Source organism: Gavia stellata, chromosome 27, assembly GCF_030936135.1.
Source record: "Gavia stellata isolate bGavSte3 chromosome 27, bGavSte3.hap2, whole genome shotgun sequence".
Taxonomy (NCBI): domain Eukaryota; kingdom Metazoa; phylum Chordata; class Aves; order Gaviiformes; family Gaviidae; genus Gavia; species Gavia stellata.
In genome coordinates, this window is record NC_082620.1 from 2,480,191 (window position 1) to 2,506,895 (window position 26,705).

At 41.8% G+C, this 26,705-nt stretch overlaps 1 protein-coding gene across 1 annotated transcript in view; it reads right to left on the reverse strand.

The window, feature by feature from the left end:
* TMCO4 (transmembrane and coiled-coil domains 4) overlaps window positions 1-25,062 on the reverse strand; it is a 37,086-nt gene extending 12,024 nt beyond the window's left edge. The window contains exons 1-12 of the mRNA XM_009810418.2: window positions 24,869-25,062; window positions 24,258-24,432; window positions 19,555-19,582; window positions 17,434-17,566; window positions 13,622-13,719; window positions 12,761-12,904; window positions 12,123-12,242; window positions 9,909-10,073; window positions 9,211-9,347; window positions 7,621-7,705; window positions 3,720-3,837; window positions 592-709 (exon numbers count right to left, since the gene is read on the reverse strand). Of these exons, the coding sequence (XP_009808720.2) occupies window positions 592-709; window positions 3,720-3,837; window positions 7,621-7,705; window positions 9,211-9,347; window positions 9,909-10,073; window positions 12,123-12,242; window positions 12,761-12,904; window positions 13,622-13,719; window positions 17,434-17,566; window positions 19,555-19,582; window positions 24,258-24,432; window positions 24,869-25,047 (1,500 nt within the window). The 5' untranslated portion in view covers window positions 25,048-25,062. The remainder of the gene's footprint in view (window positions 1-591; window positions 710-3,719; window positions 3,838-7,620; window positions 7,706-9,210; window positions 9,348-9,908; window positions 10,074-12,122; window positions 12,243-12,760; window positions 12,905-13,621; window positions 13,720-17,433; window positions 17,567-19,554; window positions 19,583-24,257; window positions 24,433-24,868) is intronic.
* Between the last annotated feature and the right edge of the window lie 1,643 nt (window positions 25,063-26,705).

Genomic DNA, 26,705 nt, shown 5'->3' on the forward strand with positions numbered 1-26,705 from the left:
ACACCCCAAAAAGGCTGCAGCCCAGGTCTGGACCTAGCAAACCAGCCATCGATATCACAGAGCTTCTGTAATTACAAACCGTTTCCTGCACAATAGCATCAACGCAGCCCAGGGGACCAAGGTACAAGGCCTATGAACTTGTCCCTGTACGAACCTGAACAGTGTTGAAAGCTCCACGAAGATAAGATTGCGAGTTGCACCTGCTCCACAGTTGTGTGTTTGAGCCCCAGGTTTCCCAGCTGCTGATCCCACCTACCTGCTGATCTGGGGCTTGCAAGACAGCAAGGTCTTTCTTGGAGAATAATGGCATTTTCTGTCTCCAGTATGAGATAGTTCAGAACCAAAAAAACCCAAACACATCCAACGAGAGAGGCAAATTCTCATTATTTTGCTCAATACTGAGCACTGGTTGGGCCAGCAAAATCTATAGTGAAGTCTGAGATGAGAGTTTTCTCAAAGAAAGGAAAGAGGGACAATGTACATAGAGGTGCTCTCCTCAGTGTCCCATCTTCCCTTAATCAATGAGCGTGAGGCTACAGTGCTGCAAGCAAAGTACAGATGGAAAAAACTGAGAATATAAGTACTACTTACTACAAACGAAAGGTCCATGTTTACCATCCTCCTGTCATCCAAGTCGACTGGCTGGAGGCCTGCAACGTTGATCTGGACAGAAGAGGTTCTGTACACAAACCCCAGCAGCCAGTCGCCCCTAGGAGCAGAGCAGAAGAGCATGAATAAATCCTGTTGCCAAACCAGTGCAATATGTGACTACTCAGACCATGAGAAGAGTAGAAGGGACAGGAAGCACAGTGATGTCTGGACCAAGAACTGCTGCAGCTTTGTCTGATGTAGGAATCACAGCAGTTGCCGAATTCAGGGCAGGTTCCTGGGACATGGTAGTGGAAGTCTGAATTTAATCCTGATTCATGGGTGTAGTCTTCTTACGTGCAGCAGATTTAAAAATCTGACCCTTCTATTTATTTCTCTGTTTGCTTAGAGATTGCAATACATTCTCATATTTAATCTTTTTAATGTACTAATAAGTAGAAGTTCTCCAGCCTGTAGACAGCTGTAAAGGTGATGAGGCCTACAATACCGATGTTGCTGACTTAAATATCGACTGTGAAGCTCCTCGGAGTGCTCCTGATTTATAGGTACTGTATAAATACATGGTTTCAAAGACATAACTAGGAAGAGTTTGTCCCCACTGTAAAGTATTGCCATAAGTCACTGTGACAGTTTCAGGGTAGATTATAGCATGATGAGAGAAGGCAATGTGCTCTTTGGAAATACACAACCTCTTCTCCTGCGCTGAGCATAAAATCTGGGCACCTGAATGCCACTACACTCTATAGAGTAGATGTAAGTTGGATGCGAGTGGTGTTTGTACCCTGTGATGGTAACAGGTGAAATGCACCTGCACAGGTGGCCGTTTCTGACTGCTCCTGTCCACTCCAAAATGGTCTATGCTAGAAGTTTTTAAGTCTACACAGAGCTCTGCAAAATCTTTGCAACACATCCACGCTACTCAGACATGGGTTCTTTCAAAAGCTGAGCAAGTCTAACTAATTTGGTTAAGGTTTCCTACTAGGAATTTGTAACCCTGCTGTGAAATCGGATGGGACAGCTCTGACAGCTGGCTTTCACTCTCTGTGTCCTTTCAGACTTCAAAGCCGAAGGAGACAAGCTACACTGGACTGAAGCTCAACAAATTGGGCCCAAATCTGATCTTGCAGGAATTCTATTCAATGTCATTCATCTGACCTAAATAGAGTTACTCCTAAAGTGACAGAACGAGGCCACAATTTGTATAGGCGAGAGACCAGAGAAATCAGAATCAGGTGAGGTCTTACCACGAAATGTTTGTATAATCCTTCTCTCGTATCTAATATCCTCATATAAATTCTCCGTATCTCTCAGTTACCTCCTCTAGCTGCCCCTCATGCTAACTGAATAAACCTCAAATTCAGCATCTGAGGGCAAAGTAGAGAACCAGCGTAGTGGAATATTTCCTGACAGTCTCCTCACCTGCTTCTTCCTATTTGTGAGCCACGAGCTACAATTTCTACATCATTTTTCATTCAACATTCAAGACACGGCTTGCCAAAGCAGAGACTAGCCAAATTACTGCACATACAGAGGCACAAACACACATACTATTTTATTCCAACAGCACAGCTTTGAAACTGTAACAAGATTATTATTTTTCTGTATGATAGGAAATTAACACACTGAGCTTTCTGCAGTGAAATTGATTTTTGTATAACACAGGGAGGAACGATATTTGGCAGGGCAAATTCAGTTATATGCAACAACTGCTATCATTTATGGCTTCTTGGAGGAACACAGAAGCACTCCCAAGGAGGCAGCAATTGCTTTTTCCTTATGTCAGATAAAGAAATACTGTAACTGGTGTGCACATCCAGTATCCATAAAACCTCCTGGGATCCAAAAAGGACAAAAGCAACAATTTTCAGCCTAACTGACAGATGGGATTAGTAATTTGTTGTTTTAATCTTGAATGCTTTTAATTCTTTTATACAGTTCTTCTTTGTAAATTAATATACTATGTTAGCTGCACAGTAATACAATACTTCCTCATCTTATACGTATGTATGTAGGCATACATATGTATGTGCGTATGGAAAGTACCAACAGCATTTTCAACTGTCCTTGACCTGAGGGCTCATGGCTTTATAAGCTGTCTTGACTTGCGGTTACATGTTCTTTGCTAATCTTCTTGCCTGGTTATTTCTCAATTTACTTTCCTGTGCTCTTAAGTCTTCCCTGCTTCATTCCTTCGTTTTAATTTCCCCTCTTCTAATTGAGCTGGTAAGTAGTGTTCTTGTCACTATTATCTTCCAATAGACAGTCATTGGATTTGATACTGTCACTTGAATTCTTAATAGCTTTTACAAGATTGCTTCAGCTGTTTTGTGCCTCCGAATCTCCCTCTTTTCACCCAGCAGCTCTCCCAACTCTGCATAGCAGTTGTCTGCACAGTTTTAAAAGCCTGGTATTTGGTTTCAAGGTAACCTTTCTATTCTTTCACATCCTTAGTAAATTTGCTACAGCTATTCCAGTTATACCTCCTTTGTAAGTAAAATATCTTGTTCACATGGACTATCTTGACAAGAAACTGACTCTAGATATAAAAATTCTTCAGTTTGCTTGAGCTCCTTCCCTTCCATTGCAATTTTCACATCTTGTTCCCCATAAGCAGCCCCTAGTGAATTGTGTCTCAAAGCTTTTATAGATTTTCATTGGCATTCTTTAACTGTCAGTGAACTTAACGGTCGTATTTATAGTCCTTTACATAAAGTTGAGACTTAAAAGGGGCCTTAGAATATGTCAAATTATGCACACAAACACACTGACCCCGCTTTAAGCTGCCAGGGTGATATAACACTGCCACCGTATGAACAGGAACTACGTATTGAGCACCTCAGGCTTCCAGTGTAACTATGCATCGCAAACAGCCAAGAGCTGGAGACAGAACAGCCTTCAAGTGTCTCCTGAAGACTGTCATCTCCAATTAATCTGAGGGAGAGACCTCCGGAGGGAAGAGGCTCTGGCACTGCTGCCTCTGGCGCTACTGAATCAATGTACTCAGCAGCTGAACAAATATTCACTTACAAAATGTTTAAAAGGGATAAATGTAAAAAATCATTTCAAAGTGACACTAGGATAATGAAGCAGGGGACTGAGCACGTACAGACCTGCAATAACCATTTATGATCCTGCCCGACACCACTTTTGTGATAGCTTTCCAGTACTTGGCTTCTCCTTCCACTGGAGCTCCCAGTAAGACCACATCTTCAATGATCCCTTGAGAGTCTATTAAGATGAAAGCAGAACAGCTCAGATTTAGAAGACAGATCAGAAAATATATCTACACGTACATGAAGGAGGGGTACGTTGAGAAGTGCACTACAGAAAAATCATCATTTTTGTGGTTTAAATTTTAAAGACAGAAACAATGGAAAGGAGGACCTTAAACATAATTTTGAGTAAATGTTAAGTGTCTGCAGTTCCAGCTGGAATCAGTAAATGTGAAAATTAGAGATCCTGAGACAGTGAAAGGAACTAGGCTGATGGCAAGATGGAGAAGTGGCCTGGCCTCTGTCCAGAAAGGTGCAGTTCAAGCAGTAAACCTGTGGAAAGTTCTTTCCACAGACCCATCCATGTGCGTTTGCACAGAGCTGAAATACTATGCTTTGAAACAGGTGAAAGGGACTGACATTCCATATAGTGAGCAAACGTTGTCATATATTAAGCACAATAAACCCTTCCCACAACCAGTCCTTAGAGCTGAGGTCGTGAAAAACATGACCTGTACATGCAGCAAAGCCCCCCAAATTCTTTATATTGATTGGGAACTAGCAACAATGAAGGCACTTGCCAACATGAAGTGATAATCTATCAAACTGGTTTGATTTCCTTGAAGGGTACTTTAACCTGAATGCCCAGGGCATGATTTGCTGAAAAGGAATGTTGACTTTTAAGCATAATAAATCTTCGTCTCTTATCAGACAACTGCAGCTGGGGAACTTCAGTAGAAATAATTATTGAATGAGAAATATTGGACAGTTCTGCTACTTTCCTAAACTCCTAAACAATATCTTAATATCTATTCATAAACCTTTGTAAAGAGAGATCAAGCACCTGATGCCATAGCAGTTAAATGAAATTCACAGCAGCGCACATCTTGGGAGACTCATGGGCATAGCATGCCAAATCCCTACTCTCCACCTCTGGGAGACCAGTGCGTACAAGATGTGAGCTAAATCATTCTCAGGCTGGCGTCCGCAGTTTGTAAAATAATATGCTGAAGTTTACGGGGAAATGAAAGTGAGAATGACTGCATACCACATCAAGTTACGATGGAAAGGTGCTGCCTGGCTAGACTTTTTAAATGTACATCAATTGGTTTCCTTTCCCTAATAGCAGTAAAAGACTTGGAGCTGCCTGCAGTGCCTGCAGCTTTCTCTGCAGTGTAAATCCCAGCGCCTGACAACAATCCAAAAGAACTCTCGTGGTATTATTTCTTACTGCAAAGCAAATTTTCCACCAATCAAGAGAACAGCAAAAAGCAATTCAATTTTGTTAGTGTAATCTGTGAGCTATAAAGTCCTGTTCCCATAATCATGGGGAATGAAAAAGAAAGCCAGAGCCTTGCGAACTGGGAGCTCGTTCCAACCAAGGTACTAAATTCCATGACCACAGTGTGAGCCAACTGAATAAACAAACAGCTAATTCATCGGGATCCCAAACATTTGGGTAAGGTATTGGAAGCTTTTGTTTCTCCAGTCCTTTGTACAGCTTAGTTCTTGCTCAGAACAAAAATGTTCAGCTTTGGCTGGAAAATACTCATTTTCTTCCAATGTTGACAAAGGGGGACGGAAATCCGAGAACAGATTGCTGGCCTCCATAGTTGCTGACACTGTAGATAAAATAAATGTATTTCACAGTTTGAAAATCTTTTATATGATGAAGAACAATAAAGTCTGCACAAGCAGGAAAATGGGGAAAAAAAAAAAAAAGGAAATACTGATGGGCAAAAATTAAAAACTGATAAGATGATTTGTCCAGAAAACCTGCAGAAGACACAAGCTGACCCAGAGGCCATTACCAGTCCTCGGGAGCTGGGCTTTGGTGTGCCTTTAGGGTACAACTCACTGGGCAAAGAGGAAAGCATCTCATCACGTTAGTCCTCACTGAAAAGAGAACAGGGGTGGAATTTAGCACTCTCTGGGCAGTGTACAGATGCAGTGCCAAGGACAGTGTTTCATGGCAGAGTTTGTGTTCCTGGTACCTAACCACAGCAGAGATGATAACCCAGTGGTGATACTGGCCACACATGCGATTCTGTAGGACGCTGTGATCAGTATTAGACAAATATATAATGTGTGATAACTCACTCCTATTGAGCGCAGTTTGGCTTCAAGGTTCAGGTTCAGGCCATTATCAATTTTCATTAGTTTACACTTCTTATTTACTGAAATGCATGGGAATCGTGATGAAGGAATCAGACCAATGATCTTCTCATGTAGTAACTTGTCTCTGATGGGTCACTACTACATCTTCTGCTATAATGTCATTTTCTGGAAACCTACTAAGCTCTGGCTTCCAAAGTTATTTGTGACGAAGTATCCCAAAGGTTATTTAATTGCTTTGCAGAGGAGTATTTTCTTTGAACAGAATTTGAGTTTCTGCCATGGTGTTTCACTGGATAATCCATGATTAGTTATTTATCCCCAGAAATGCCACTGCCATCTGGACACAAAAGGCCTGCATGACTAGGCCTTGTATTTCTTTTGTGTGAGACATCCAAGTCCACACCCAAATCAGTCTCAGATGTCCCAGGTCCCAGCTCCATTCCTTCTGTGGCTTGTGCTGGAATGCGCATGTGAAGAACGCCTCGGCAATCTGCGCTAACCATGCTGCTTTTCATCTCGCAAACAGCTCAGCTTTCATAATTCAATTAAGGAACTGAAAAATTAGTGTACAGTGGGGAGCTGCTATGATACATAATTACGATGCTTACATTTCTTTAGAATGGCAGCCAACCTTAAAGACCCCTAATGATTTCCTTTCACATATTACTTAGCTACAGTCCCATGTTATTCCAGCGAGAGTCTGCAGACCATTAAATAAAAGCCTGAAAATATCTCAGCCCCTGGCATTCTTAGGACACAAAAAGAGTAGATCTAGGGCCAGATTAGGGTCTGGGTTCTGGCTTCAGTGTAACTTCATTAGGATCATTCTGGATTTGATTAGATTTATTTTGAGAATAGAAATCCTGTATTTGAGGACTTCCATCTTAAACCAGAAGTGAGGTTCTGGTACACAGCTGTCAACAGAAAAAATGCTGACCTTCTCCGTCCTCACTTGACTCTATTCCCACCTTCTTGGACTTTATTGAACATTTTCCTTTATAAAGCTCCTTATTTATTAGCAACTCTTTGTGAGGCTAAATGGTTAATGAATTAAATTAGCTACGTAGGGGGGAAGGCAGGCTGCACGCACACACTCACTACTGACTCAACTCCAAGATGCAATTTACATCAACTGATCATAATGATTTTATTCTTTTTCTAAATTAAAAATAGAATCTATTAATAAACAGAACCACAACGGGTAATAAATTGACAGATGGTTTTATACTTGACTTTGGGGAAAAATTACCATGAAAATAGCAGATGACAGTGGCATTTCAGTGACTTAAATGGAAGGGAGGACTCAGGGAATCAGATACAATAGCTACAGAGAGCTTCCAATAAAGGCAAAGCATCCTCTGCCAAGATCACAGTGGCGCGTGGGCAGCTCACAGACTGATCTAGCAGTCGAATGTCACAAAATGTCAAGTTGTTGTTTACAGACTGGAGACCAAACTGACACACTGGAGCACCTCAAGTGAAGACAGCAGATTTAATCCACTGAACTGGTGGAAATGACAGTAGAATTTGGCTCCAAACGCATTTCAAAACCATTTTTTTAGGTTTCTGTCCTATCCTAAAAGACCCAAGCTCTGTTCCAGAACTCTTCCTCTTGGAAGAAAAACTTCTCTACCACCAGTAAGGAAAATAAAGGAGAAAAACGTTAGAAGGTGAATTTTACCTTTTTCTTTAGCCATTTCCTGCAGGCAGAAGTAAATGACTCTTGCACCCAGACTGAAGCCAATCAGAGTGACAGGTCGCTTGCCCTAAGAAGGAAAGGAGAAAACGCCATCAAATACTGTTCTAGACCTAGAAAGGGAGACTGGCCGCAGCATCCCTGAGACCCTGATACACAAAGCACTTATGCTTGTGCATGATCTTTTAAACATTTGAGCAATTTGGTTGATTTCAAAAGGATTACATATCCTCCAAGTTATGCATAGTTCAATATTGAGAATACTGCATATCTGAGTATTTTGGATTTTTTGATATTCAGAAAATCAATTGAAAGAATCTAGTGATCAGAAGTTACAAAAAAGCAGATGTTTCAAACAGAAAGAAAACAGATGCTGTCATTGTTTTGAAATTTCCAAATGAAAGCGTAATTCAAGGAGCAAAATTTTCCTAGAAATGTTTCAATAAACAGAAGAAGAAGCTGTAATACAAAAGTATTGACCGCTTCTAGATTTAAGACTGAATGACAGCAGCACTGTGTGGCTGTTATAAAAGATGATGTGGGGTAGGCTTTTAGTTTGAATAGCCTAATAAGATTTTCTATAAGATCAAAGAGATCCTAATCTCAACAATGAAAAATGGTCTTTGTAGTAACCAGGGAGCAGGTGTGCGATGGACTCCCTAGACATCACACTAACTAGTTTTAGACGCTCCAGCACATTGGAATGTGTGTTTTCACAATAGCGAATGCTTAAAAGCAGTAACAAATGCCCTCAAGCAAAACAAAGGGCTTGTATGAAATAAAGTTTATTGCCTTTCCTGGGATTGTATTTTTATGAGAAATCTAGTTGTTTTCTACTCTCCTGTTTCACATTGTTATTTATGACATGCAGCTCTGGGGTCACGGCTCCCACAGGGCTCCTCTATAATAGATACCGGACTAGCACGCCTGTGAGACAAATGCGTGACCAGCAAAAAGTGGCCTCCCTCCATGCCAGTGATAGCCCAGCAAATAAAGCAGGCTTTTGGTGGGCAGAAACATCTTTTGCAACCCTTCTCAGGGAGGCTGAATAACTTTTATCACTTCTTTCAGGTACCAGCCCATTCCGCTTCTCTGTAGGCAAAAACATGGCTCGTGGTGCATCTACTGCTGCACAGTCTTCTCTTATGTTGTTTTGCTAGGGCCTCTTAATTATCAGTGAATATTTTTAACACTCTGTATTCTCTTTTTCTTTTCATCTTTCCTTACTTTCTGTTCTCAAATGTCCACCAGGTGAGTTGGCCTGGCTGTTTTGTGACATGGTCAAGCCACTTGTCATTTATGACCTGGATCTCTTCTTCTTCATTTAGAAAAGCTTTAGGTTAAATGGAACGAATCTTAGCAGGAATTCTCTGATTCCCTTGGGACTTCCTATTTTGCCCCAATGAAGCAGACACCTGCTGGTCACCTTCATGCAGCATTTTTTCATTTTTCAGTTTACTTTTTGTCTCCCTGGAAAGATACCACTTGATAGTTAACTAGCATGACTATAAAACTTAACCTCCATGGGTCAAATCCCTTCCAGCCATTATTCCTGAATAATTTCTAGCCGATTACCTGCTGTCGACTGAGCAGGATATGTGCTAGGTGTTTGCCTACTTCAGCAGACCGATGGAGACACACTCCCCAGGGGTTGTCAATGACACTGGCAACAGTCAAGAGCGAAGTTGGCCAAGTCAAGGCCGTCACAATACCTGCAACACACAAAGCAAACAGCGCGGCACAGTCACAAATCTGGGCTGCTCTTAGGAAACATCAAAAGCAAGATGGTTCACTGAAGTTAAAAGCTAAACCTAGGACCTTTTGTCATTTCCAGTTCGTCTTTCTCAAGAGCTGATCTGAGAAATGTTTTGCTAGACTGAAGATAAGAAAGAATCTGATGTTCTGATATGGAGGCAAACAGACGCTATGCATGAATGTAACCTGCATGTTTGAAAGGTTTATGTAAAGCAGTAAAACACAGTGTAATAACATAGAGAAATAAACACAGTCACGCGTGAAGGAAGGTGTTTCCAGCTGTAATTTTAAATGAACGAGTCAATGACACAAAGGCACAGCAACCCAGGAAAGAAAATCTAAATTACAGGTGTGGCAGAGAAGGTTCTCAGATCCCTTCTGCAGGACGGTGCCAATACTGCCAAGGGAGATGCCTTCTCAGAAATCTTCCTTGTTTAGGAAAGCTCCTTTAAACAGACACCAACAGTGAAACTGCACAAGAGCCCCTCAAGCAGATCTGATACGATTTAGGTTCTTACCTGACAAGACAGTGAATTTTAGGGCTTCTTGAGCCATCATGTTCACAAAACCATTCAGCAGGGAATCTAAGGTGTTGCCAAGCTCCATCAAGTACTTGGATTCCCAGGCCAGACAATACTGCTCACTCGACTGCAACATGCTGCTCCATGGTGCTGTGAAGCTCCCTGAGAAAGGTTGCAAAGATGGAATTCATGTTCAGAGAAAATGCAACAACAGCTGACTCCTGGCAAGATGAGTCCAACAAAGAATCGGAAAAGAACCAGCAGGACACTGGAATATACTAATATACTATGATAACGAGGAATCATATTTGAAACTACTGTGAGATTTAGACTCTGTATTTCCACTGTTTTACAATAAATTTGGGCTTTGTAAATAATCGTGAAGCTTTAGCTGCCTTGGCAAAGAGTCTTCAGTGTGGACAGGCTCAGACTTCATGACCTATTCAATTGCATCAGAGACTGCCAAGGCAGATGGACATTAACACTCATTTTGTCAGGAATTAAGGACATTCCTCCTGTCATCAGACATCAGGCCAAGTCCTGCAGCTCCATCTTCTCATATAGACCAAAGGAGGGCCTGTCCTGAGAAAGATGAAGTGCTGAACGGCTGCACGGCCTGAGTTCAATGGGACCAGAAGCACAGAAAATATGTAAGATATTGTCAAAATCTATCGCAGAGCATCTTCCCAGCACTTCAGTTAGATGGGCAAGGATTGCAGCAATGGCCCTGTCTGAAAACAAGGAATCTGCATTTGCAGATCCAGACTGCAATTATTTTTACTTTGCCATCTAGCCTCGTTAGCCACTGTAGTTTATTTTTTCCCTCCAGGTGCTAATCAAAAGCAGTGCCTGGATATTTGAGAGATAACGGATAATTTCCACTGTGCAAGTCTAATTTTTGCCTGAAAGAACACTTTTTAAGCCATATTCTCTCTCCTGCTTGTAGTGTAGCTCATACTAAGTGGCCAGGAGGGGCCTGGCAACGCTGTTAATGGCAGATGAACTCTGAAGGGCAGAGCAGAATTTTCATCTTAATTAACTAAAACCCTTCCCACACTGTTCCTTCCCCAAATGATGAAGGGCAGGTTGAGGCAGCTGCTGACCTGAGCATGAGCGATCTGGCATGAGAGAGCCCCATGCCAGGTCGTACCACAGTGTACTGTCAGATTTGTGAACGTACAGATAGGCAGCTACCGGGAGCTCAAAAATCACAAGGTGAAAAAATCCTGTCCTCAGACTCTCTGTTCTAAGGAGTCATGCAAGTGTGTAAATAGACAGACACAGCCTGTAAGGAGGAAAATGGATGACAATTCTAGTTTTGCTTTTTTAAACATTATAGCAGATTGCTAGTTATGGAAGAAGAATGTGTGTCATTTGTAACTCCCTTTTAAGGGCAAACAGCCACAAAAAGGTTCCTGAAGGGACACACTTGTCTTTGTAACAGTGCCTGGGAGCCCTCCAACCCCAAGGATTTGGACCCCTGGCTAGCAGACAATGAGAAAAGCCAAAGTGCGGTACTGCAAAGTGAAAATAACCTTGCTCTGACAGCAAGCTGCAACCTAACAAGCAACAGGACAGAGACATCCTTCTGCATTAATGATATCCAGTGTTAATTATGATGCTTCTGAATAAATTGGCAGCTGTTCAGTCAGGTTGCTGAACACATCAGCAGACAGTTGACATATTTTCTACGACAAGCTATACTGGAAAATAAAACACTACAGACCTTTCAAGGTTGCTGCCTGTAAGTTCACCTCCTGGGTGCTGTGCTTAGCAGGATTTACTTGACAGAACTTTCTTGCCAATAAACCTCATTAGCTGGCAGATACCGAGAAAGAAAAAAGACACTATTTTCTGTTAATTGCTGGAGGATAAATATAAGGTCTCAAAGATAGGTGAGACACTTTGTACTAGTGCTGTAAATCACCCATCCCAAACAGACCTTTCCTAGCAAAATGATACAGCATTTATTAACAGAAACAATCCTGCTATGAGTACCACCAATCCTACTATCACTGCCAATTTACTGCCCTCTCTCTTTCCTCTGTTTTGATTGGGTTACAAAGTCTTATGTTCAGAGTCGATCTGTTTTAGTTACCAGGCCATCCAAGTGTGGGGAAGACAGAGTGCTATGAGAGCACAAACACTGCCTGGAGTGGAACACAGACATGACTCTCCAGGCTCCTCTCCATTTCCTCGCCTTGTTCTTACCATATTTGCCCGTGCACAGCCATCCAGTAATTGCTATGGTGATATGAAGCTGCTTTCCTTCAGTAAGTGGGAGGAATTCAAACTCTTCTATGGCTCCCACACGCTTCTTCATCTTGTATCCTACACACAGCAAAGCAAAAACACGAGTCTTAGAAATTGCCCAGCAAGGACAGACTCTGCTAACAGTAGAAGTTCATACGAAATTACTTGGGTAATTTGGATAGGGTTTTTTTCCTTTCCAAAACCCTCAGGAAGTCCATGCATTACTTAGAGCTTGGTATGGAGCCAACATGATCTTTCTGAGCTTGTGTGATCTGAGGGAATCCCAGCAGAAGGCTTTTTTGCTGCAGACCAGACATCAGCTGTAACAGCCACTCCTCTCCATGGCAGCATGTTTCTAATGCAAAGCAGCAAGCTTTCATGTCCTTCATTAGCCACATACCAAATATTCTTTTCCTACTTGGTCATCAGGGGCTACACAGTATCTTAATGAGCATTGAAATAAAAATGTCACAGTTGTAAGATCACACCTCAAGTTGCTTCCCTTGCTCTGCAGAGCTCAGTTAAGTCATTAGCTCTGCATTTGCAGACATGATCCTGTGCCTCAGTAGCTGAGAAATGTACGGTCACTCTCTTACCAGTAAGGCCAGCTCCAGCTGCTCCAAAAAGGGATGCCATGACAGCAATCCCAGCAGTTGAGCCTAAAGCAGCTGCTCCAGCACTTCCAATGATAGTAGCAGCTCCCGCAGCAACCAGAGGGGCAGCAAGACCCCCTGTCAAGCCTGAAGATGCAACAAGTAATATCACCAAACTATTATCACTTTAAAAAAACAGACAGTCATTTCCCTGTGCTGTGTGAGTAGTGCTAATGCTACTGAAAGAGTACAAATGATGGTCTTTTTTGCATCACCAATAAAGAGGCTTTCTGAGACACTCCCCAGGCCCTGAATCTCTGCACAGATTCTTTGACTGACTTCAGTAAAAATGAAGAATAATTTAAAAGTCAAAGGAAGAATGTGTGGTAGGCTGGGGTGAGCTATGTCCTATTTGCTTAAGAAACATTGATTTAGTCTCACACTATTTTGAATTTAGAGCTGAAGATCTGATCCTCTTATAACACAAGAGCAAAAGAGGAGAAAACATTTTTTAAGGGTGATGACCTCAGTTTGTTACTTCCCCCAGCCGGTGAAGCTACACTGGAATAACTTTTCTAGCTAATTCTTTCAGTTTTATTTTCGTGTAGCTGAAAATACTTTTCCTGGATTTGGGGTTTCTTTTGTTGGTGGGTTTTTTTGGGGGGGGACTGATTTTTGTATCTGAAGTGACATACTGTCTTCAGCCTGGCAAAGAAAAGCAGGGAACTCTTTAAAATTAGAGCTTGGGCTAAAAGGTATGATGGCTTCTGTTGCTGAATCTGTAATTCAGACACCCCCACTTTGCCCCTAGTGCTGTGCATGCAATTCAGGAGCAAGTCTCCAAAATGCCTAGGGCAGCCTCACCGATCACCGTTCCGCCCCCAATGGTTGCCAAACTGATCAGCAGGTATCTCTTCAGCATTTTTCTTCTTTCCTTCTTTTTTCTTGATACTTCTGCAGTTCTGTGGGGGGATTAGAAGCACAAAAACTTGCAGAAAAGCTTGACGGATAACAGTGCTGCATCAGAATCTGCTTTTATTCTCCTCAGTGTAATTTGCCTACCGGGAACAGTAAAAAGTAACATGCAGGTGTGGACTGTGACAACACACTCAGATTTATGAGCATGGACATAAACCCACAGATTTAAATTGAAACGATTTAATTGCTGACAAAAGCCAACAGATGTTACTTACTTGGAAAACCCTTCCTAATAGGGCTGAAGCTTGTAAAAAAAGAAACAAAAAGTCAAAAGCATTTCAATAACTATATACTGCCTCTGTGTCTTGAAAAAACACAAGCAAGCTAAGTGGAAACAGGGAAAAGTGTTTGAAACAAAAGGGAATAAGGATAAATTGTGCTAACAAAGAGATGGAATTAAACTATTTTCCAACAACAGTGTTTCTATTGAGCCCCTTTATAATTGCACATCACAATATAATAATATAATAGGTATTAAACACAGTCGTTAGTTTATTTGTCTGTGTGTGCTTAAGCTACATTTTAACAAGCTTATCAGAAACAGGTAAATAAACCTAAAAGGAACAAATATCACTTATCAGGCACTACTTTTGTCTTCTCTCCACTGTCTTTGGTTTCTCTCTCTTACAAGAAATACTTCCCACTTCAGAGGAAAGTGCAAGAAACAGAGGATACGGGAATAAGTTGTTTACAGAGGAAGGTTCCTTCTAGCCTGCTCACACAGCAGTTAATCTGGGCCTTGAAACATAAGAATTTATCTTGCTTCCAAACTTGGATATTTTCCCTCTTAATCCTAGCCTAATTGTGGATTTTCATTATCCATATAATTGCCTAATCCTTCCTGGAACCCCCTAAGCGCACTGTAATTTTGATAAAGACAGTTTTAGACGAGTCCCAAACAATATGCAGCTTTGTAAAACGCAGCAGGAGGAGAATGAAGCACAGCGGGTGAAATCCCTGTGTCGCTGAAGTCAATGGCAGAACTCGCACTGACTTACATGGCATGGAGACTTTGTGTCCACAGAGATCCTCTGAAAAACATTGTGTATTACCTGCTGCAGCAGCAAATGTAGCTGTCTGCAGAGAACAACAGTGCTGCCTGCAATGGCTACCTCTTCAGCAATTTCTGTATAACCAAGTTTGCTTTCTACAACCCCATGGTCAAAGCGGTATTTTTGATATACCCTAGTTTGTGCATGCAGTCACCAACCTGAATGCCTGGAAAAAATTGCTCCTGGAGTTCTTTAAGTAAGTGCTGCAGTCTGACTGTTAATACCTAAGTTGGCAATATCCAGCAATTCTACATAGTTCTGTTCTACATAGTGGTTCATCAGCTTTTATAATTTATGCTATATGTATATGCTTTTATGTAGTTTATGCTGTTGTCTTGGGCTGAAAATAATGACATTGAGAGAGCTGAAATACGGCTAACCTGGCTTTAGTTGCAATAATGAGCAATTTGAGTTATGTGGGTAGAAAGATAGTTTGCAGCTAAAGCCTGCCTGAAGGTGCAGTAAGCAAAACTACTGCCATGAGAAGTTTTACCTGTCATTGCTTTCCTTCCGTAGCTGCTAGCAACTGCTTTTGACTGTTGCTTTCCTAATAGCTTCTGCATTACAATTATCACTTGATTACCAGACTGCTTTTTATCCACTATGGTAATTAAATGGCTCTTCTGCTACTTCTCTACCCTCAGTGATCTTGGATGTGCAGCTTCTTCCCTGAGCCACAAATTATGTTCAGAGAGATTTTATAAGTGGAATTACAGGTCATTTTCCAATGATGAAAAGTGGCAGGAGTACACGTTAGTGAGCAACTGACATCATGTTTTCCAGTTTCTTACAGAACCGTGTACAAAAGAGAGGTTCACACTTGCAAGTCAGGACATATTTGGTGCTAGTAAGATGGATTTAAGTGTTTGGAGCACTGTTCTATAGATGGCCATACTGTACATTTAACCTTGCACATTCTGGGCCACAGGCCAACACACCCACAGCAGCAAAGGCAGGAGCAAAACCTTCTGTTCACAAGTATCAATAAAAAACGCCTATGCAGAAACTGCCAAAACCCTGTTTGGTTGTTACTGTTCCAAAACCTCTTGCAGTGGATGGTCAAAGCTGGAAGCATCCTAAGCAGATGTTAATGTATTCCCTGCACCAAAAGTCTGCAAGGTCAAAGCGGTGACAGGTTTATATTCTGCTTCCTTTCCCCATTGACTCCTAACTTTAAAACAAACAAAGGGTCATCGATTCCCCACAAATCTCAGACTTGTGCTCATTCTAGCACTGCACTAACAAATGTGTTCGCAGTGCAGTCTTGCATTGCTCTCATGTTAAATATTTTTTTTTCCTTTTATTTAATAGGTATTTACTTCCATGGCTGCAACTTGGGCAAAGAACAAGATCGAAATCCATGGCTTTTGCCACATCAGCTCTGCACAAAACCCACTGGGCTAGCTGCAATGTTTGAAGGCCAGGCTTGGAAGTATGCAGTGTAATTCTACGGTCGCTCTTGCCATTATCAGACACACTGCTATCTTTTTGGGTTGCACTACAGCGCATTTCAAGAGCCACAGTCCAGTTGATAGAGAATTAGGTATTGGAGCATCATCTTTGCAAGCAACACCCCACCCTCAGCATCGGTGTTTTCCTGTGCTAAAGGCCCAGGATTGAGCTTGTTTCCACAAGTCACAGCAGAACAGTCCCCATTAATACCAACCCTTGCTCCTGCATGCCAAATGGTGTCCTGTTTAGCAGTCCCTGAGCTTTGAGATTATTTTGTCTTTCCCTTTTTATAGTGAGCTATAAAGTTAAGCTTTATTTAAATAAAGCTATAACTGAAAGATACCCATCACATGCTGAACCCCCTGGTAATGTCTGAACTGTACTGTGTCATAGACGTTGATTAAAGCCTTTATTAGCACTCAGGTTAATCTCAAAACCTGTTTGCTGAGTTGACAGATAAAAATATTAAATTGTCCCTTGAAAGTCCACTACAGATATGTTTACTGCCTTACATATTGCTAAACCTTCAGAAAATTCCTGCCTGATAAGTGGAATGTAAAAATACCACATTTCTTATAGATACCAACATTTTGACTGTTTCACATCTAAGAATTGGTGATTAAGAGAATTAATCTTCTATTAATAACACAGAATTAGGAGTCAGGTCCATAGGTAGCTAAAGATGCGGATTGTTGCCCTCAGAGATCCACCTTCAAAAGGAGTTAGACAGCTGTCTCTTAAACAGGATACAGAGAAGGACAGATCCATAGAAAATCAGCACCTGGGGATCTAATCCTGACATTTATAGGAACTTCATTCTGCAAAAGGCAGTTCTATCTGAAGAATATTGGGCTAAGAGATAAGAGACACAAGATCTTTCTGATGTATTTAAGCATAATCTACAGTCTAGGAGGAAAAACTGGAACAAGGAAATGAGGGAGTTCAGTGTGGAGTAGCCTTTACCAGCTTGCAAGGTTGGGTCTCAGCTGTGATTTTAAGAATGCTGAGTTTTCCTGCTTCTCAGTGCAGTCGAAGTGCTGTGAGGGCTCTGCAACCCTAATCAAGCCATAAATGATTACGCTAAGAGCCATGGGGGGAATGATCAGAGACTGGACTTAGGCACAAGTAATTACTGCTGAGCTTTCAAGCACCGGCAGTGTTTTTTCATCCCATAGTCAACCCAAATGTTCTTACTCTGACTCTTCCTCTTTTTGTTCCTTCAGGCTCTCAAGCAGAGATTCCTCCAGGAATTCCAGTTCCTCCAAGGGGATTCTCAGCAGCCAGGTGACGTGGCAGATCAACACTCTTGCTCGAGCATCATAGTACCCTTAAACAGAGGGAAGCCCAGGAAATCAGTCAGTCTATATCGCACCAGATTAAACAGCGAGTGGTGCACTCAGCTGTGCTAGAGGATTATGTTATATACAAGCATAGCTCCTTCCCTCAGGCCCTCTTCATCTTCCATGTGTTTGAAGACAGCTCCTACTATCTAGAGAAGAGAGTGATAAATGCTTCATCCCTGCAAACCTCATCCTGTGAACAGAGTCACTACACCAGGTAATTGTCTCTACGGCAGAAAAAGGATCTCAAATCCTTCGGTCTTCACCCTCTGTGACAGAGGCCTTTTGGCTCTGGATAGGCTGCATCTTTCTCCTCAACACAGAAATGCTGCAGCAAGACCAGTCCTAACTGGAAATATCAGCTATATATAAATACATACATATATATATATATAGGTAGCACGACACAGTACACCTCAACTATGTCCCAATGCAAGATACAGTATCTTATAAAAATGCACCTCCATACAAAACCTTTCTATTCAATTCATCTTGTTGGCAGCAGGAGGGACTCTGGAGTTTAAAACTACACACCAGCTCATCTAGCAGCACCAGTGACAACTGTTTGCATTTATACTTCACTGCTGGAGATCAGGAGTGGACAGTGCACTCAGACAATGCACGATAGGAGTAATGATTACTCCTGGGCTTATAAGCAGGTGTTCTTAAAGAAAAGACATTTTAAATTTAATAGATTTTAAATTATTTGTGCCAAGTCTTTCTTTTTTAATGTGTTTCTCTCAGTAGCACTTGCTGCTTGCTGATGGTAGGCTTTTGTAAAGGGTTCTTGGTGCACTCTGGGATGAAAAATGCAATTGCTTTTCTAGGGGTGGGTGAAGATACCAGCAAGACTCAACTACAAAGTATGTTTCTGATACCCGCTGCACATAGATCAAATATGGCATTTGGCAATCTATTAAGTTTATTTATTTATTACCATCATTACCAAGATACCATGCTACTTCAGTAGGCTTTAATGACGCCACTTTTTAAATTTGTGCTTAGTTGAGAAATAAAGATAGTATTTATCTTCACTTTATCCCTGATATGTGCCACATCGTGCAAGCCCAAGCAGGTGTTTGAATGAGTAGCCTTCTTGCTTCCTGTCTGTTAATACACAACTTACTTTGCTTTTTACTTAGCCAGCTTGGCAGTAAGTCAGGAAGGCTTGAAAATATATTTCTTTTAAATTCCAGCTTAGCAAAATAAGCAGTTTTGCAATAACTGACTTGTCAATTTTCCATTAAAAATAAAGCACGAACAAAAATGGTACTTTGTTCTGCAGTGAAACAGGCTAATCAGCAACCGGTGAGTTCTTTCCTGTGAGAACATGTTAAAACACAGAGATTGAAAAAATGCTAGTAGCGATATAAAACAAGCTTCTTTTAGAAATGAACATTTTGTGCAGTAGGCAGTCTTTATTTCATTAATTTTATCACACTGATCCATGTTATGGATTGTAAACCAGAAAATTGTTTTATGCGTAATATAACATAGGAGTAAAATCACATTTATTTATAATAGGCTTCACAGGAGACTCTGGAGTTTATTCCCTGAATATATTTTTTTCTTTTTAGGCAACAAGCTATCTTGTGCTAAGCTGAGATTTTCATAACAGTTTCACTGGCTTCCTAAAGGAAGAGGTCACCTGCTTCCCTGGAAATGTTGGATAAAACCCACCCCACTGTAGGTATTTCAGTTCAGAACTGTTCTACCATCACATACATTTGCATGCCAATACACGACGTGAAGGTAAGGAGGTGAACAGTTCAGGTTTTTAACAGGTATTATTAATCATTCCTAATACAATAGTTGCTTTTCCCGTAGTGGATGCAGGGGAAGAGTGTGCTGCTTTTGCTATAAAGGAAGCTAAGATAAAATAGGATGGTACCTAGAGCTTTTTGAGCTTTTTAAAGTATCAGATGTAAACTCATCTACATTATTCTTACAAAGAACAAATGCTAGGTAAACTTACCATCTCTAAGAGAGAAGGATAGAAGATCCTAAAAAGAAAAAAAGTACATTCAGGTTAAAACTGATGACATATGCCCATAGGTCTCAAAATGGAGGCATGAAAACCCACTGGACTATGATTTAATTAATCAGTTCATAAACACGGGAAGCCAGCAAGCTACAATTTAGTTGGGCAGCACAGAGCAAAGCCAGATGCTTCCAGTACAAAATTCTCCATATGCAGGTACAAATTGCAGGACAGAAGTAGATAAGCACAGGATGGGAGGGCAGCGCCTGCTTGGTATACGCTGAAGCATCCCATATTTTTTGTTATTAGCAATCCTGTTGCAATTGAAAGCAACACAATTACACCGTACTTCAAAGTTTGGAGAAACAGGGCTGTAATCATCCTACCACTCTAATGCCTTCTGCTCGCTATATAGTCATATAGACTCCCATTTTCAACATGAGTAACACATTTGAACGCTACTCTAATGGACGACTGGCCCCTATTTTCTTTGGCATTCTGGGAATTCATAGCTCTAGGCGGTAAGGCTGAACTGGCAAGAAGTTCTTTTGGATTAAATGCTCAAAAATAGAAAACTCAGAATTTATGGCCATCTGTCAAGATTGAGGGACTTGACTTCTGTGTTGGCTCTTCATCATAAAAAAATCGGAAAAACAGATCAATCCAGATGGTTTCTATGGACAAATCCATGAAAAAAGACACCAGTGTTTTTACTACTATGTTCTCCTCTTTTATTATCACTGGATAAATTTTAAGTTCTTTATGTAACTACAACACTAAGCATTAGCTCAGTCTAGCTACTTCCCTCTTCTACACACAAATAAAGCACAGCTGAATTTTACAGGGAATCCTTCAGCCCTTTGGGAACACAAAAAATGCAGCCAAAGATGTAGGATGCTGCCAAAGAGTTTATGATTATTAGTCCCGTAAGCTCCTAAGCAAAATTTGTATCGTAAAAACGTCTCTAATCTTTTCCCTGCTTCATGAGAAGTGTAGAACTGAGAACAAGCCATCCTTAACCAGCTCCTACTAGAAAAGGGGCAACCTGTAGATATTATCCAGGCAAAAGAAGGTGCCTGGACTCTGAATATCATTTTAACATGAGAAGTGTCTGCTATTTCATAAAAGAGAAGAGAGCTTTTGCATAGGACTAGGAAAACAAAACGATTAGGGCAGCTGAACTCCCACCTGTGGGTGCTTTTTCACAAGGTATAGCCCCAAAACTTTCACTCCACTGCTGCCTAATGTTTTCACACCCCTGCCTCTACTGTTGAATATCAGGGTGGCTGTTCCTATCCACAGAGAAGCCTGCTTTTAATTGCCTGTCCTGCAAATCCTAATGGGATAAGGATTTCCAGAAGGTATCTGTTGGGCTGGGCTCTGCAAAAGCAGTCATCACTGCTCCTTCACCCTGCATCCCAATGGCCAGAGTGCTAACCCGAGAAAAGTAAGGTCCTGGTTTGCTATCTCCAGTGTGTGAATAACCCTTTTAATTTAAGTTAATCACTGAATCAGGTCTCCTCTGTTCCCCCAGTCACCATGTTGCAGAAAAAAAAGGGCTTTTTTTTTAGGTCCAGCCACGATTAGTATTCTGTGCATGCACACATGCTGCAGACTGTTCCCCAGGCTGGCTGGTGGGATGTGGGAATTGGAAACATTAATCCCCATAGGCAGAGGGAGGAATGTAACTCAGGTTTCCCAGAGCTCGAGCACTGTAACTACCCAAGTATGAGATACATGGGCACCATCACCTCCTCCCTGGCTGCAGTTTTGTGAGGAAGGGTTGGCATAGAGGTATCAAAGCCCAGCAGAAGGTCCAGGGCTGGAAGTCCCAAGCAGAACGTTGACCAAAAAAAGAGCCTGAAGTCTAGAATAAGGTGAAGCTTGTGAACTTGTTGCCATCATTTTCCATGGACTAATGTAAGCAGCCTCCTGAACAGCGTTACTGGTTTGTGCAGAGCCGATTTGTAGGCAATAAATTCTCCCTGTGTGTTGCAAAGGGAGCCGTGGGTCTTGACTCGGGTCCTGTACGATATGCCCCGTATCATCTGTGGCATCTAATACCAAATAATCTCTTTTAAAAATCTGGCCTAAGCATTTATATACACATATTTCAAAAGATGAGGGATGGATACAGGTATCAGTTGATAAACTGCAACTACTGTTTTTATTGCATCTATGCCATTTAGCATTCCCAAGTACTTCTAATTGGTTTAGGCTTTGCATGTACTGCTGTGCAGTCATCTGGAATTCAGTCAGCATTGATTAGATTAGTTCACAAGTAGTTTGTTTTCCTCCTCTAAGCAGCAGTTATTATATTTCAGTCTTATTTTGGTGTTTTGAATCTCCCTGTGAACTCTGTGCACAAGACTCCCACCCATGTGATTGAGAAACCTTACAAAGGAAGGGAAATTATCTTTATTTAGAGTCTTTGCCAGCTTTTTATGAATTGCAGCAAGTTCAAAACCCACTTCCTCAACAAGAGAGAGCATCCAATCCACATTGCAGTGGATACGTGTAGAAAAACACAGGGAAATGGGCATTCTAAGTATGTTCAGAGCAAAAAAAAAAATATTCATAACAAGAACTTTCAACATTTTCTCACCTATCATCACTTCTTCACCTCTTTTTGTTGCACTGCCTTCTCACACCGCACCCACAGCCTGTGTGTTATGACTACTGTCTTTAAAGGATTCAGTTAACTAACATTTGCCTGTATTAGTCATCTGCAATGAATGCAAACAAAGATAAAAATCCATAATCCTCAAATTTTCATTGACTCAATGGTGAGCTCACCTCTAATCTCCTGACCTCATGTATCATCCTTTCAGCACCGCTGAAATGGAGGGCATTCAAAAATGCAGGCACTAGTGCCGACAGGACCCTGCCACTGAACACACTGAGCAATTAAAGTGTGTACTTGTTAAATAAACAGTAAATGTTGTGTCAGTAGCAGCTGAATACAAAGAAGCAAGAGGACCATAAAGCAACATATCAAGAATTCACAAAGCTTTGTCCTGTAGCCTGTTTATTTTCACGTAAGAAGGAAAAAGCTTGATACAGTGAAGTTTCCCACATGCCAGTATGCTTTCGCAAAGACACCCTTGCAAGCCTCTGCTGCCTTGCTCTACAACAACCTTTAATTCTATCTTTCCTTTGACAAAATCAATTACCTTGCCCATATACATGACTGCATAAGGTATTGATGTTGTGGCATTACACTGAGAGATATTCCTGATCTTTTCTTTCAACTAATCAAAGAATTGTCATCTACGGCTTCTGTATTCCACCTGAATCCGGTGATAAATGCCTTAGTTCTCTGGCTCAGAGCAAAATACCGTGCGCTCCCACTGATCCAGAGCTGCTTTTGTAAAAGCACATGGAGCCCTTATGCAATATAAGCTCAGAGCAAGCACAAGCTAAATTTCACCGAAATTTCACCCTTAATAAACTCAGCAGCAATGCAAGAAAACTTGCCTAATTCTAGAGAATCCATCCTGAAGCAGAGAGAATGAGGGAAACAACCTAGGAAATACCAAGCCATCTAAATGCAGAAAGAACAGAGTGTGGATTTACTGATTTTGAGCAAACAACATCAAAACAGCTGCTCTTATTTTAGAAGATCTGTCCTCACTTATTAATTAAGCTTAAGATTCTCTGTCGCTGTACTCATACTGTTACAGGACTTTGGGCATTGTAACATTTGGATGTTTGGAGCAGATCCTCTGAGGCCTTTTATGGACTGACTAGGAGACATGAAAGATGGCTGAGATAATAGGAGCTGGTCATGATGACCAAGAAAGTTCACTCCTATCATATCTTTACTTACGCAGCTGTGTTCTCACATCTGCTGTTCTGTCAGGCAATTGCTAAAGGTGAGTGTGTGGTAACTATTACTCAATACCAGAGTACTGTCTGTACGCAGGATGCCTCGCTATTTCCTTGTGTGCAGCATACAGCGAAGGGTGCGAGACGACAGTGGCCACGTTACGCCTGGCATCAGCAGCAGCCTACTGTGCTCTTCGCCCTGCATGGCATAACTCGAGGCTGGATGAGGAGCTATCGTCCCCAGCTGAGGCTCTGTAGCAAAGGTGAACGCCACCAAAATGCTTCACCTCTTTTATCTTCACATCAGCTTTTACATCAGAACATTACAGAGTAGTCCCAGTCTCACTAATACTTTCTCAGTGAAAGAAAACGAAGTCACAATAACTTATTTCCTTCTAGCCAAAGCTGACTCTGGGAAAAAGACTCTGGGAATTGTGCTATTTGAAACATGTATGTAGAGGTGTTTCGTACTACAAGTATAGTGAAAGGGCTTTGAAACAAATGAAAATCAGGCCTATCAGGTTCAATGTTTCACCAAAATCTGTAGAACACAGATATGAATCAAAACCACTGCAATAATACAGTCAAAGTAAAAAGTCTGATAGTTCTCTGTTCTGTAGAGCAAAAGCATCAAAGACACAATGTTAATTCCACAGACAGTAACCATGCCTCACGTTCATCACTTCCACGAGCTGTTAATGGATAGAGAGACTGCCAGCCACCCACACAGCTGCTCAGAAATATATGCATATCAGAAATATTGATTTTACTTCCCTGACTGTACAAACAGAACTTCAGTTGCAGACAGACACGTATGACAAATCTCTTTTGCAAAAGCAAACAAGGGCGAGGGGAGCATATGAACTTACTTGGGTAATGACAACTGGATTTTCTTTCAAGATGGGATCCTTCAGCAAAATCTGGGCAAAAGTTTCTGTGCCCTCATCTCCTAAGCCGCTAGCAAATGCTGTCATGGCAGGTAAGACAGCTTCAGGCAGGTCCAGCCATTTCACAAAGCCCTCAATGAATTCCGTCCTGAAGGAGCTGTAAGGCAACAGTAGCAGTTAAGGCTCTGTAACTGGGTATTTTTGCAAGCTTTGTGTGGTCCCTGGTTTCAAATGTCAGTCTCTTGCTGTTGACACAAAAATCAAAGCATCGTCAGAAGTCAGCATCGTCAGAAGTCAGCAGAAGGTGAGTTGCTACACAGGCTGGCTAAACAAACAAGCAAGCAATCTGAATGGAGCTAGACCTTGCTTCAATACATGCTCTGAAGTCTGCAGAATTAAGGAATGCAGAATGAAGTATGAAACTCTTACAGGTGTAAGAGAGAAAGTCAATACAGTTAAGAAAACACCTAATGTCAAAAGGATCTTCCACTTCCCTAACCTCAGAAGACCCACACAGAGTCTGATACAGCTCTGTCTGAGCTGCTACCCAAGAGCCACCTCCTTTGCTCACCCCTTGCTACCCAGTGTAGTACCTTTGCTCTTCTTCAGGGAACAGCCATGCTAGGGATATCCCACAAAGCGCTGCATAAGCAAATCTTCCTGGTTCACCCAGCTGCTGGCCCAGAAGCACACGTGGTTCCTTTTCACCCGCGTGTTCAGCCCTGCTCTGCTGTTTCCAAGCCCAACCTTTCCAATTCTCTTCTGCAGCCATTTTTACCTGCAAGTTCAAAGAGGAAAAAGCAGAAGAAAAAAAAAACAAAAACAAACAACAATTGGAAAACAAACAGGAAGCAAGAAAACAAATTGCCTTTGTTTTTTCACTGTATTGTCAAGTCTACCAAGGTCCAGCTTGTGTATCCCCCCACAACATGGTGCTGTGACCAAAGAAGACAACAGGAGACTTTCTGTTCACCAGTTCTCAAAAGTTTTGCACAAAATGAGCGGACAATACTTCACACAGCAAAAGGAGAAGTCCCCTTCAAGATGCAAAGAGACTGGGCTCTGCTCAGGCATATCATTCATGTTTACCGCAAAAATAACATGTAGAATAAAAGCTCTGCACCTGGTGCAGGGACCAGTACAGCTGCCTGGGAAATAATTTGCCTCTCTCATCCTCAACCCAAATTGCTCCTCTGTTCATTTTGCTGACAGTGTTAAGAAAGTTGAGTCCAGATGCAGCCTCTGACGAGGAGGACTTTTAATGTGTCCCATGGAGATTGCTAAGCTTTGCTTGCAACATTCTCTCCTATATACAACCTGCTGCTGCTTTTTCCCTAAACATAAGATCCCTGCGCCACATGGACCTTGAGCTGGGCCAAAATATTATTTTTTAGAGCGCAGATGTGTACGCACCTTTCGACTGCACGCTTCCAGCTGAACGCCTTACAACCGCTCCCCAGAGCTCCGATTATACCAGCAACTAACCAAGATGACTGAAATCAAGCAGACGTGGCAACAGCACATTTCACAATTCAACGTGGGTAACTACCTGCTCCAAAGCTCGCTTACATTACCTGAAATTTCTACTGACTTCATCAAGATTCAACCAGTTTCTGAGGGGCCCAAACCACCTATTTCGTGATATACTTCCTATTTAAATTTTTCCTTTCTTCTAAACCCTGTAGAAAGGAAGGTGGCGAAATAGGAATTAGGAGCCCGTGACACTACAACCTGTTGTAGTGGATTTAACCAAGTACTGAATCTCAGAGGATGCAGACACCATTTATGGGATAGTTTTAGAGCCCCAGAAGAAAGAAATACAGCACAGGAGCAGCTCTTCTTAAAGAGATTTTATTATCTGCGTGCCGCCTGTCATGGTCTTCCAGGAAAGGTGTCTGTCTTGCCTTGCCAATCACAAATTTATTTGAGGGAATGCATATTTCTCAAGGCCTGCACTGTTTAACTGCTGATGTATAAACGCAAGGAAAATTCATCACTCAAGGGCCGACGGTTATCGTAACTTGCACCTCTCTCCCCGGGAGAGCTCAGCCCCCCTGCAACACGTATCTCCTGATGCCATCCGTGGCTTGAGCACACCGGTCTAAGGCATCTCGGTGCGTTTCCATGGAAACGTCACATTCCAGCAACGTGGGAGCACAAAGTTCGCAGCAATAAATAAACTCTGTTATTTCCATACCAACCAGAGAAGGGAAGGGCCAGATTATGCTTCCCCGGGGCGAGCGGGTGCCTGGGATCAATCCCGCCCCCGGCGGGCCCGCTCTGGTACCAACTTCAACACAGGGCGGCATTTACACTTGCTGAATTGCAGCTGTGAAAGTGGCGTGAGGCACGTCCCCACGCTTTCCAGGACTTTCTTACAAAATCCCAAGATTGTTTTATTACCTCAGGAGCTCCAAAGACCTCATTTGG